At 47.0% G+C, this 13,173-nt stretch overlaps 1 protein-coding gene across 1 annotated transcript; it reads left to right on the plus strand.

Annotated features, from left to right (window-relative positions):
- The first annotated feature begins 2,249 nt into the window (after positions 1-2,249).
- On the plus strand, positions 2,250-11,929 carry PAQR6 (progestin and adipoQ receptor family member 6). The gene is made up of 6 exons (XM_083374094.1): positions 2,250-2,355; positions 3,291-3,496; positions 4,630-4,756; positions 5,435-5,531; positions 7,830-7,974; positions 8,799-11,929. Exons 2-6 carry the CDS (start codon positions 3,313-3,315, stop codon positions 9,068-9,070), a joined length of 825 nt encoding a protein of 274 aa, XP_083230220.1. The 5' UTR covers positions 2,250-2,355; positions 3,291-3,312; the 3' UTR covers positions 9,071-11,929.
- The last annotated feature ends 1,244 nt before the right edge of the window (positions 11,930-13,173 follow it).

A 13,173-nucleotide genomic window follows, 5' to 3' on the forward strand; every position in this document is an offset into this window, starting at 1 on the left:
GAATAGAATAGATATTGGATTGGAATGGAATGGAATGGAATGGAATAGAATAGAATAGAATAGAATAGAATAGAATAGAATAGATATTGGAATGGAATGGAATGGAATGGAATAGAATAGAATAATAGAATAGAATAGATATTGGATTGGAATGGAATGGAATGGAATAGAATAGAATAGAATAGAATAGAATAGAATAGAATAGAATAGATATTGGAATGGAATGGAATGGAATGGAATAGAATAGAATAATAGAATAGAATAGAATAGATATTGGATTGGAATGGAATGGAATGGAATGGAATAGAATAGAATAATAGAATAGAATAGAATAGATATTGGATTGGAATGGAATGGAATGGAATAGAATAGAATAGAATAGAATAGAAGCTGGAAGGGACCTTGGAGGTCTTCTAGTCCAGCCCCCTGCTCAAGCAGGAGAACCTATACCATCTCAGACAAGTGACTGTCTAACCTCCTCTAAAAAACCTCCAGTGATGGAATGCCCACCATTTCTGGTGGCCAGCTGTTCCACTGGTTGATTGTCCTCACTGTCAGGAAGTTTCTCCTCAATTCCAGGTGCTTCTCTCTTTGATCAGTTTCCAACCATTGTTTCTTGTCCTGCCTTCTGGTGCTTTGGTGAACAACGTGACCCCATCCTCTTCTTTGTGGCAGCCCCTCAAACAATGGAACACTGCTATCATGTCTCCCCTATTTCTTCTTTTCCTTAGACTAGCCAGGCCCCAAATCCCGTAGCCGTTCGTCGTATGTTTTGGTTTCCAGGCCTTTGATCAGTTGCTCTTCTCTGAATTTTTTTCCAAACTCTCAACATCTTTTTTGTGATAGAGTGACCAAAATTGACTGCAGTATTCCAGGTGTGGCCTCACTAGGGGTTTTATAAAGCGGTACTAATACTTTGCGTGATCTTGATTCTAGGCCTCTGTTTATACAATCCAGGATTGTATTAGCTTTTTTGGCTGCTGCTGCACACGGCTGGCTCAGGGTCACCTGATCGTCCACTAGGACTCCAAGATCCTTCTCACAGTGGCTGTTTTTAAGCCAGGTCTCGCCCAGTCCGTACTTGTACCTTTGATTTTTCCTGCCTAAATGTAAAACTTTGCTTTTCTCCACATTGAAATGCATTTGTTGATTGTTGATCCCCTCTTCTTTGAGACAGTGTGGGACACCCCTGGGTTTACCCGTATTCACTTAATAACGGTGGCAGAAAAAGGTTATAAACTGGGCATGAATCATTTAACAACCATCTTGCTTAGCATTAAAAGGGACGCGGTGGCTCAGTGGGTTAAGACGCTGAGCTTGTCGATCAGAAGGTTGGCAGTTTGGCGGGTCGAATCCCGAGTGCCGTGTAACAGAGTGTGCGCCTGTTACTCGTCCCAGCTTCTGCCAACCTAGCAGTTCGAAAGCACATAAAAACGCAAGTAGAAAAATAGGGACCGCTACGGTGGGAAGGTAACAGCGTTCCGTGCGCCTTTGGCGTCTAGTCATGCCGGCCACATGACCCCGGAGACGTCCTCGGACAAGCGCTGGCTCTTCGGCTTTGAAACGGAGATGAGCACCGGCCCCTAGAGTCGGAAACGATTAGCACGCATGTGCGGGGGAACCTTTACTTTTACCTTTTACCTGCTTAGCATTAGAAATTCTGGTCCGAATTGTGATTGCAAGTCGGGGACTACCTGCGCGTGGAAGGCAGCCAAGGCTTAAAGGGTTTTCCAGAACAGATAGATGTGAAATTATGCCGGGCATAATAACCCTAACCCTAACCCTACATTTGGATCAGGGATGTGAGGCACCCAACTCCTAACACCAAGAGAGAGGCAGCTGTGATTACGTACCTGAAGAAAACATAAAGCATTTCAGAATTTATTTATTTTTTGAAGAAAAAAGCTTTAGGAGTAGAGTTTGTCACCGATTCCTGAATGAGGCAATTAACCTGCTAAAGGAGATATTGTAGCTCGCTAGATGTCACCATCTTCTCTGCCATGTTAAACTCTCCTGCAACCTGAAAAAACCTTTAATGGTGTAGGGTCTTTTGTCTGAATTGGTACAGGGTCTTCTGTTTGAGCAGGGGGTTGGACTAGAAGACCTCCAAGGTCCCTTCCAACTCTTCCGTTATTCTGTTAAATTTGAGACTATAACTATCAGGATTCCCAGAAGCATGGGGATCGTAGTCTTAACATTTTTGGATACCTCGCTTTTTATCTTGTAGATTTTCTGGGAAGAAGGCATCGTGTCAGGATACCGACACCCCAAAAGTTCTGCCTTGGATTGCGTCCTCAGCTCCTTCCAACTGAACAACGAAACCGTCAATATTTGGACTCATTTTCTTCCGACTTGGTAAGTCTGGATTTTAGCCCCCCACTCAGAAGTGAATTGCCGATCGTTGTTGGCAAAGGTTGTCTCTTATTCCAATGACTCTGACTCTCTGCCTACCCAAAATTTTTCATTTTGGACTGAAGACGTTACTCAGGTGAGTCACGCAATATCTCCGTTTGAATCGACTTTGATCCAGTCGCCGCGATTTCATCTTTCGAGATACTTCTTGCCCAGATGACGGAGTCTCCATTTACAAGTTGTCTGCACTGCTTTCGTTGAAAGAAAGAAAAAAAAATCTTCATCAGTGTCCATTCCAAGCTGGGAATAAACAAAATGGAGACTGCTTTAGAAAGCTGACCACATGTAGCTGGGAGTGGTGGGTTTTTATACCTTCTTGGGCTTTTGTGTTTTGGAGTTGTTCCTGTGGCAGGAACTTTGACCTTTCTGGTCTTCTGATCGTGATGGGTTAATCCCATTATGTCCCAAAGGTCCTGCTATTATGTCTTACTTCCCTGGAGTTGTGGCTGATGATTGTGTCCTGTGTTGGATTTTTTGGGGGCGAGGGCTTGTTGATTCTAGGGATCTTTGTCTTTCTAATCTCATCAGCTCTAAGCTTCCTCGCTCCGGTCTTTCTGAAAGGATGATCACATTTGCTTTTCTACAAACCCGCCCTCTGCTTGGGGCAGAAAGACTGTGTGTGTGTGTGTGTGTGTGTGTGTGTGTGTGTGTGTGTGTGTGTGTGTGTGTGTGTGTGTATGTGTGTGTGTGTGTCTGTGTGTGTTCTGCCTAAGATTTTCCATTGTTCCTTTGGGGAAATATAATATTCTGCCTTTTTTTAATATTCCCCAAAATATTTCTTTCTCGGGGTGGTGGTGTTTGACTCCCAAACTTTGAGGGGTCAGTTCAGTGGCCAAAGAGGGTCACAGAGTTGATAGCCTTTCTCACTTTTTCCCCAGGTATTTCTTATGGCGCTTTGTGATGCTCTCCTCTCGCTTGGACTTCTGGAGTGACCCCTACATCTGGCCATTCCTGGCCTACATGGTGCTGGTCTGCCTCTATCCCTTCGCCTCGAGCTGTGCTCACACCTTCAGCACCATGTCCACCCATGCACGGCACATCTGCTATTTCTTGGACTACTATGCCCTCAGCCTCTATAGTTTGGGTAAGGGGCTCAGAGTTTTTAAGGCTGATCTTCTTTCTGTCTCTCCTTACTGAGGGTTTGGGGTTACGATTCCCATAATCCTCAGCCAAACAAATGCCACATTTGCTGGGGCATTCTGGAGGCTGCAGCCTCAAAGTTTCTCGGAAGGAAGAGAATGAGCCAGAGTTTCTTCATTTTACCCCTTGAAAATAAGTGGACTTCAACTCCCAGAATCCCCCAGTCAGCATGCTTTAAGAGGGGTGGACTTCAACTCCCAGAATCCCCCAGCCAGCATGCTTTTAATAGTGGTGAGTTCAACTCCCAGAATTCCCCAGCCAGCATGCTTTAAGAGGGTTGACCAACTCCCAGAATTCCCCAGCCAGCATCCTTAAAAGGGCTGGACTTCAACTCCCAGAATTCCCTGGCCAGCATGCTTTTAGAGGGGTGGACTTCAACTCCCAGAACGCTGGCTGGGGAATTCTGGGAGTTGAAATCCACCCAAATGGGGGATTCTGGGAGCTGGAATCCACCCATCTTTGCGGGGCAAAGATTGAGAAGCTCTGCTATGAATGACATGCACATTTATATACTCAATCACACCATCCTTAACGGCTCTGATTTTGCACTGCAACAATGAAATGCAGCGCACTCTTCAAGATGGGCTCGAGAACTCCGCAGGACAGAGAGAGAGAGACAGTGGCGGAAGGTGTTGTACAATTCTGAGCCTTGGCAAAGAGGCTGGATCAGAATCAGAATTAACAGAGTTGGAAGGGACCTTGGAGGTCATCTAGTCCAACTCCCCACCACCACCCAAGCAGGAGACCCTACACCATTTCTGACCGATGGCAGTCAAGTCTCTTCTTGAAAGCCTCCAGCGATGAAGCTCCCACAACATCTGAAGGCGACTTCCGTTCCACTGGTTGACTGTTCTCACGGTCAGAAAAAAATTTCTCCTTATTTCTAGTTGAATCTCTCCTTGATCAGGTTCCATCCATTATTCCCAGTCTGGCCTTTGGGTGCTTTGGAAAAGTAGGAAAATAGGCTCGAGACACACAGACACACAGAAACACACACACACACACACACACACACACACACACACACACACACACACACAGACGTTTCTCCTAACTTGTCCTTGTTTTGTGTTTCAGGCTGTGCATTCACATATGGCGCCTACGCGATGCCGGATCGTTGGGTCAACAGCCTGGGGCACCACTGGTTTGTCCCCATGGCTGCTATAAATTCCTTGATCTGCACCAGCCTTTCTTGTTATTCTCGGTACGTATTTCGGAGCAACAGAATAACAGCGTTGGAAGGGACCTCGGAGGTCTTCTAGTCCAACCCCCTGCTCAAGCAGGAGACCCTGTACCATTTCAGACAAGGGGCTGTCCAGTCTCTTCTTAAAAACCTCCAGGGATGGAGCATCCACAACTTCTGGTGGCCAGCTGTTCCACTGGTTAATTGTCCTCACTGTTAGGAAGTTTCTCCTTAATTCCAGGTTGCTTCTCTCCTTGGTCAGTTTCCAACCATTGTCTGGCCTTCTGGTGCTTTGGAGAATAGGCTGACACCCCCCCCCCCCACTTTCCCTTCCTTCTCTCCTTCCCCTCCTTCTCCCCCCTCCTTCTTCTCTCCTTCCTCCTCCTCCTCTTCCCTCCTCCTCCTCCCTCTCTCCTCTTCCTCCTTTCCATTCCTTCTCCTTCTTCTCTCCTTCCTCCTCCTCCTCTTCTTCCTCCTCTTCCTCTCCCCCTTCCTCCTTTCCATTCCTTCTCCTCCCCTTCTCCCCCCTCCTTCTTCTCTCCTTCCTCTTCCTCCTCTCCCCTCCCCCCTCCTCGTCCTCTTCCTCTCTCCTTCTTCCTCCTTTCCATTCCTTCTCCTCCTCCTCTCCTCCTCTTCCTCCTCTTCCTCTCTTTCCTCCTCTTCCTCCCCCTCCTCTTCCTCCTCCTCCTCCCTCTCTAGGTTCCTAGAGTTGGAGTGGCCACGCTGGAGCAAAGCCACCCGGACAGCCGCCTTCGTCTACCCGTTCTTCTTCGACAACATCCCGCTCTTCTTCAGGGTAGGCGGCACAGGATGGGGAGACGGGGGGGGGGGCGCTGGGCGAGGCTGTGGGGCCCATCAGCCGGTTCAGCTCTGGGGCAGGAGTTGAGCCCTCCCTGCCAAGCTGGGGGACACCTCTGGAAATTTTGAGAATGGCTTGGCGTGTTACTGTCTAGTCCAGGGGTAGGCATCCTCGGCTCTTTTATGACTCATGGACTTCAACTCCCAGAATTCCTGAGCCAGCTATGCTGGCTCAGGAATTCTGGGAGTTGAAGTCCATGAGTCATAAAAGAACCGAGGTTGCCTACCCCTGGTCTAGTCTCTTCTTAAAAAAACCTCCAGTGATGGAGCGCCCACAATTTCCGGTGGCAAGCTGTTCCGCTGGTTAATTGTCCTCGCTGTCAGGAAGTTTCTCCTTAATTCCAGGTTGCTTCTCTCTTTGGTCAGTCTCCAACCATGGTTTCTCGTCCTTCCCTCTGGCGCTTTGGAGAATAACGTGACACACACACCCCCGCCTTCTTTGTGGCAGCCCCTCAAATACTGGAATACTTGTTATCATGTCGCTCCTGATCCTTCTTTTCATTAAACGAGACCTACCCAATTCCTGCAACCGTCCTTCGTATGTTTTAGTTTGCAACAGTGGCGAGTAACTGTAGTTCAGGTGTAGGATGGGGATATAATCAGTGGAACTCACGGACACTGACAAAAAGAAGCATCTTCCTTGTCTCTCATGAAGATCAGACGCCTCAAATCCCCACTCTGGTCTTAATAAACTGCTGATTGAATTAACCAGGTTATTAAAGGGGTTGGCACCCCTTGAATTTAAGGGACGTGGTGGCTCAGTGGGTTAGGACGCTGAGCTTGTCGATCAGAAGGTCGGCAGTTTGGCGGGTTGAATCCCGAGTGCCGCGTAACAGAGTGAGCGCCTGTTACGCGTCCCAGCTTCTGCCAACCTAGCAGTTCGAAAGCACATAAAAATGCAAGTAGAAAAACAGGGACCACTGCGGTGGGAAGGTAACAGCATTCTGTGCGCCTTTGGCGTCCAGTCATGCCGGCCACATGACCACGGAGACTTCCTCGGACAAGTGCTGGCTCTTCGGCTTTGAAACGGAGGTGAGCACCGGCCCCTAGAGTCGGAAACGACTAGCACGCATGGGCGGGGGAACCTTTACCTCACCCCTTGAATCAAAGCGGTCTGCTGTTGCCTTCTACCACAGTATTTTTCGACTTCCTTCGAGTGCTGAAATCTCCTGGTGGTCTCCCATCCTGATCCTAGTTAGTTGGTTTTTTTTTTTTTTCCAATCAGCCAAAATCAGATTAGCCGGGCTCTTAAAGGAAAGACAGGCTATAAACACAGTAATAACAAACTTACTTATTGTTGTTGCAAGAACATTCATTTTGGAAGATAATAATAATAATAATAATAATAATAATAATAATAATAATAATAATAATAATAATAATAATAATAATAAAAAAAATAAAGTTGGAAGGGACCTTGGAGGTCATCTAGTCCAACCCCCTGCTCAGGCAAGAAACCCTATACCATTTGATATTTGAGGGCTGTTGAGGGCTCATCTGCCTTGTCCAGGCAGAGCTCCATTTTGGTTTCAAATTAAAAAGGAAAAGTTGATGTAGACAGGGGAATAAAGATTTCTTTATTTAAACCATACTGAAAGATGAGTAGATGCTAAGTTCTATTCCAGAAGTGTGTAATTTGTCATTCTGCACAGGTAGTACTTGACTTACGGCCACAATCGAGCCCCAAATTTATGTTACTAAGCGAGACATTTTGTTAAGTACGTTTTGCCACATTTGACGACAGTTGTTAAGCGAATCACTGCACTTGTTCAGTTAGTAACCGGGTTGTTAAGTGAATCCGGCTTTCCCCATTGACTTTGCTTGTCAGAAGCTCGCCAAAGGGGATCATGTGACACACACACACACACACCCAGGGACACTGCAAGCCGTCATAAATCCGAGTCAGTTGCCAAGGGTCCGAATTTTGATCATGTGACCACGGAGATGCATGCTACAGTTTTTAAGTGCGAAAAACACGCTCCTAAGTCCCTTTCTCCAGTGCTGTTGTAACTTTGAAGGGTTACTAAGTGAAATGTTGTAAGTCGAGGACAATCCCGCAAAGAGTTTTTGGCAATTGAGAATAAATTTACATCCACTGAAGGCGAATTAAAACGATTCCCATCTTTGTCATAAGCCTCACTCTGCTGGTCCCATCCCCCCTCTGGGCAAGATGGGCCCTGCGGTACCTCGATTCCTCTCTCAAGGGGCAACTCCTGGTGGTCTCCTTCCCTTTCAGCTTTTGTTCTGTTTTGGCGATGATTGTACGTGGAACGACTCCGTGGCCAGTTATTTCTACCACCTTTTCTTTGCCTTGCTGACCGGCTTCCTCTTTGCGTCGCATCTGCCGGAGCGGCTGGCTCCCGGTCGCTTTGACTTCATCGGTAAGTGAGGAAGAGCTTCATAAACTAGCGTGTCCAAAGCCAGGAAGTGGGTTTGGTGGTTGGTATGTTGGTTTGTATCCCGCCGTGATTATTTCTGCAGAGACAGGTAGTCCTTGTCTTACGACCACAATGTAGCCTAAAATTTCTGTTGTTGAGACAGTTGTTGAGTTTTATGCCGTCCATTTTATGACTTTTCTTGCCACAGTTGCTAAGTGAAACAGGGCAGCTGTTAAGTTAGTAACCTGGTTGTTAAGCGAACTGGGCTTCCCCATTGCTTGTCAGAAGGTCGCAAAGGGGGTCCCCTGACCCCAGGACACTGCAAATGGTCATAAAGTATGAGTCAGTTGCCGAGTGTCCGAATTTTGAACACCTGACCCTGGGGATGCTGCAACGGTCATCAGTGTGAACAACGGTCCGAAGTCACTTTTTTCAGTGCCGTTGTAACTTTGAACGGTCATTAAACGAGCTGTTGCAACTGGAGGACTCAAGGTGACGAACATGTCCAACACATCTCCTATTTTCCCCACAACAACCCTGCGAGGTGGGTTGGGCTGACAAAGAGTGACCAGCCCAAAGTCCTCCAGGTGGCTTTTGTGCCTAAGGCGAGACTAGAACTCACCGTCTCCTGGTGACCGGCCCAAGGGGAATTCTGGGAGTTGAAGTCCACAAGTCTTCAACTTCCAAGGTTGGATACCTCTATTGTAGGGCCTCCGGCTTGAGCAGTGGGCTGGACTAGAAGACCTCTGAGGTCCCTTATTTTCTTAAAAAAAAAATACTGGTCTCTGCGTCCTCTTCTTCTCCCCCTTCCCCTCCCCCATCTGCAGGCCACAGCCACCAGCTGTTCCACATCTGTGCCGTGGTGGGCACCCATTTCCAGTTGGAAGCCATCCTGGGCGACATGAACACGCGACGGACGTGGCTGAGCGCTCAAATCCCGCCAGCCATGTTTGCCCGGACCTTTGCCGTTCTGGGTGCCACCTTGCTGGGTAATCTCCTCCTCTTTGCTGCCTTCGCCGTGGCCCTTTTCCGCTTGCCGGCCTCCATCCGGATCCTGCAGGGCAGCTTGGCCGAGTCGGAGGGATCCAAGGAGAAGTAGCCGCCGGGGGCACCGCGTTGGCTCTTCTGGATCGGCTGGCCCTGCCAGCTGACCGGGGATGCCTTCATACCTCCAGATTGCCTGGCCGTGGAGGAAACCGTAACCCGGTGGAGAAGAGGGGGGGGGTCCCCTTGGTGCCGTTACCCCAATCCTGAGCACCTGGACCGTGTGGTTAGTTTGGGGCCTCTCCATGCCAATGTCCTGGGTGCAAGATCAGGCAGTTCTCCCTGTACTGGTGGCCTCGGCTTACAACAATTCATTTAGTGACCCTTCGTGTTACACCGGCACTGGGAAAAAATGACTTAGGATTGTTTTTCCGCACCGGTGACCATTCCAGCATTCCCCAGGGTTACGTGACCAAAATTCGGAGGCTTGGCAACTGGTTCATACTTACGACGGTCACAGTGTCTCCCGGACTCACGCGATCCCCTTTTGCGACCTTCTGGCAAGCAAAGTCAAAGCCGGATTCGCTTTAACAAGCCTGTGACTAACGGAACAACCACACTGATTCACTTAACAACAAGCGGGCAAGAAAGGTCGCAAAATGGGGCGAAACTCACTTTGACAAACATCTTGTTTAGCGGCATGAGCGTTGGGCTCGATTGTCGTCAGTTGAGGACTCCAGGCAGTCCCCGGCTTACGAGAGAGTTCACTTAGCGACCGTTCAAAGTTGCCGCGGCACCGGAAAAAGGTGTCTTATGACCGTTTCTCAGAGTTACGACCTTTGCAGTATCCCCAGGGTCATTTGACGTGCCGAGGGGAAGTCATCTCGGAAGGCAACCAAAGCGATGGCAGCGAACAGGAGGCTGGAAGCCGCCACACCAGAGGGACCGAGGATGTAGCAAAGATGGCTGGACGGTTGAGGGAGGTGGTAGAGAAATCTGGAAGACAAAAGCGTCTTCCCTTTGATCTGTGGATCAAGAGAGCCACAGTTGTCTAGAAGAGATGATGGCGTGGAGGTTTGAAGGTTTTCAGGCAGGCTAGTCTAGGCAAAAGAAGGACCAGGTGGGGAGAGGATAGCAGCGTTCCAGTATTTGAGGGGCTGCCACAAAGAATCGGGGGTCACGTTGTTCCCCAAAGCACCAGAGGGCAGGACAAGAAGCAATGGATGGAGACTGACCAAGGAGAGAAGCAACCTGGAATTAAGGAGAAACTTCCTGACAGTGAAGACAATTAACCAGTGGAACAGCTGGCCACCAGAAGTTGTGGGTGCTCCATTGCTGGAGGTTTTCAAGAGGAGAATGTCCGTAATGGTAAAGGGTCTCCTACTTGAACGGGGCTGGACTAGAAGATCTCTGTGGTCCCTTTCAACTCTGTTATTCTATGTTTGGAATAACCCTGTTATTCTACGGTTGCAGGAATTGGGTCTGGCCAGTCTAGAGAAAAGAGGGACTAGGGGGGACAAGATAGCAGGATTCCAGTATTTGAGGGGCTGTCACAAAGATGAGGGGGATCAACTTATTCTCCAAAGCCCCGGAAGGCAGGACAAGAAGCAACGGATGGAAACTCATCAAGGAGAGAAGCAACCTGGAACTAAGGAGAAATTTCCTGACAGTGAGAACTATCAACCAGTGGAACAGCTTGCCACTAGAAGTTGTGGGTGCTTCATCGTTGGAGGTTTTGAAGAGGAGACTGGACAGCCCCTTGTCTGAAATGGTGTGTAGGTTCTTCTGCTTGAGCAGGGGGCTGGACTAGAAGACCTCCCAGGTCCCTTCCAGCTCTATTCTATAGAGAAGGATTGTCGCAGCGAAGCAAAGAATCGCTAAAAGAAATTTCCGCTTCCGATTTCATTGCTGGGCTCCTGGGGCTGAGCATCTGCAGAAGGAACTGGAGAGATGCCATGGATTTTATGTTCTTATTGCACTGATGGTGTTCCCTAGTTGGGTCATGAAACGTCTGCAAGAAAACCACCAAGGTCAGAGGGCACCGAGGAGCCCTCGTTTCAACCCTTGAAGCTACAAAGATTCTCCCCTCTCAGTAAGTTGGTCTTCTCCGACCAGATGCCCTTTTATCTTTACAATATTTCAACATTTGGAAACCCTAACCCCCAAATCATTTTTTTTATTTTGCATCTTGGGTTCTAAACACACGTCCCAAAGCTTGTTGTTGTTTTTTGGGGGGTTTTTTTTTGGCAAAAGGCGACTGGACTTTCTTTGTCAATTGAGTTGATGGATCCCTTGGGGCGTTCTCACAATATATTAACTTTTAATTAACTCTGTTAATTAGTGTGATGGGACAGCCCATCAAAATATATTAAAGAGTTGTATCAATTTCTCTCTGTTTGGACAGACAGGGCTTGCCTCTCAAAAATAAACAAAATTAGTCAAGTCACAAGAAAGGTCCACAAATACATTTAATGAAACCAGGCTGAGAAACTATATCCTTTTTACTGTCTTAACAAAATAAAGGTGCATTTGTTTATTTTATTTTTTTTAAAAAAAGAGAAGAGGAATACTGGTGTTTGAGATGAAACAGACTTACGTGAACACTGGAAAGACAGAAAATAAAATCCGAAAACAATTGTTCGTTTTTTCTCTCTCTCTTGCTTTAAAAAGGTAAAGGTTCCCCCCCACACACATTTGTTATTTCTGTTATTTCTGCTATTTCTTTAGTCCTTAAAAGGACTTGTGTGTGAGTTGTGTGTGAAGCCAGGAGATCCTCGGGGATGTCTGGCTACCAGTCCGTCTGTTACTCATTTTGCACAACTCGACGTTAAACTCTGAAATGTTATTTCTGTTTTCCTCTTAGGTTTTATAATTGCTTCTTTTTTTAAAAAAAAAATTGTTTTAACTGTTCTAACTTGTAAATATGAAGTGCTTTTAATTCTGTGTGTGACCAGCCATACGCTAAATAAATAAATCCCCCACACATGCGTACAAGTCGTTTCCGACTCCGTTTCAAAGCCGAAGAGCCAACGCTTGTCCGAGGACGTCTCCGTGGTCATGTGGCCGGCATGACTAGACCCCAGAGGTGCACGGAGCGCTGTTACCTTCCCACCGGAGTGGTCCCTATTTTTCTACTTGCATTTTTACATGCTTTTGAACTGCTAGGTTGGCAGAAGCTGGGACGCGTAACAGGCGCTCGCTCTGCTATGCGGCACTCAGGATTCGACCCGCCAAACTGCCGACCTTCTGATCGACAAGCTCAGCGTCCTAAACCACTGAGCCACCGCGTCTGTTGTTTTAGAAGGTCCATAATGAACTCTAAGTAGAACACATAGGACGTAGACCAAAGGGCTAGAAGGGACCTCAAAGGCCTTCTAGTCCAACCCCCTGCTCAAGGTAGGAGACCTCAAGTAGACAAAGTATATAAGTGTATAAGTAGGTGAGAATATACAGTCATTCTTGGGAGTTTTCAATGTGCCGTGATGGTTCAGTTGACCCACACTTTTGCCAACTGCTCTTTTCTCCATCCCTCAAAAGGTTTCCCATAGCAGCTAACCTATGACCGTGGTTTCTATTCTCCTCTGGAAAGGATTATATAGGTCATCACATCCAAGAGAATAGAATAGAATAGAAGCTGGAAGGGACCTCGGAGGTCTTCTAGTCCAGCCCCCTGCTCAAGCAGGAGAACCTAGACCATCTCAGAGAGGTGAATGTCTAGTCTTAGTGAGAAGAGAAGAAAGAGCAGAAGACATCCAAATTCTGCTTTGCTTGTTTGTGCAGACCGGTTGCTGGCAAGCCGCTGTCCTGTACCGGGCAGCCTCCGGGCTGCGGAACCCCTGGTATAATAATAATAATAGTAATAATAGTAATAATAATAATAATAATAATAATAATAATAATAATAATAATAATAATAATATAAAATAATAATAATAATAATAATAATAATAATAATAATAATAATAATAATAATAATAATAATAATAATAATAATAATAATAATTAGTAGTAGTAGTAGTAGTTGGAAGGGACCTTGCAGATCATCTAGTCCAACCCCCTGCTCAGGCAGGAAACCCTATACCATTTCAGGCAAATGGCTGTCCAGTCTCTTCTTAAAAACTTCCAGTGTTGGAGCATTCACCACTTCTGGAGGCAGGTTGTTCCACTGGTTAATTGTTCTCACTTTTAGGAAGTTTCTCCTTAGTTCCAGGTTGCTTC

This window comes from Vipera ursinii, assembly GCF_947247035.1.
Source record: "Vipera ursinii genome assembly, chromosome: 15".
In the NCBI taxonomy this organism is placed as follows: Eukaryota; Metazoa; Chordata; class Lepidosauria; order Squamata; family Viperidae; genus Vipera; species Vipera ursinii.

What these genes read in the sequence shown, in the direction of transcription:
- PAQR6 (XM_083374094.1), top strand. Translation starts at nt 3,313, where the DNA reads ATGCTCTCCTCTCGCTTGGACTTCTGGAGTGACCCCTACATCTGGCCA. An exon ending in AGCCTTTCTTGTTATTCTCG is followed by an intron (nt 4,757 to 5,434) that starts GTACGTATTTCG and finishes CTCCCTCTCTAG; the next exon opens with GTTCCTAGAGTTGGAGTGGC. An exon ending in CGGTCGCTTTGACTTCATCG is followed by an intron (nt 7,975 to 8,798) that starts GTAAGTGAGGAA and finishes CCCCATCTGCAG; the next exon opens with GCCACAGCCACCAGCTGTTC.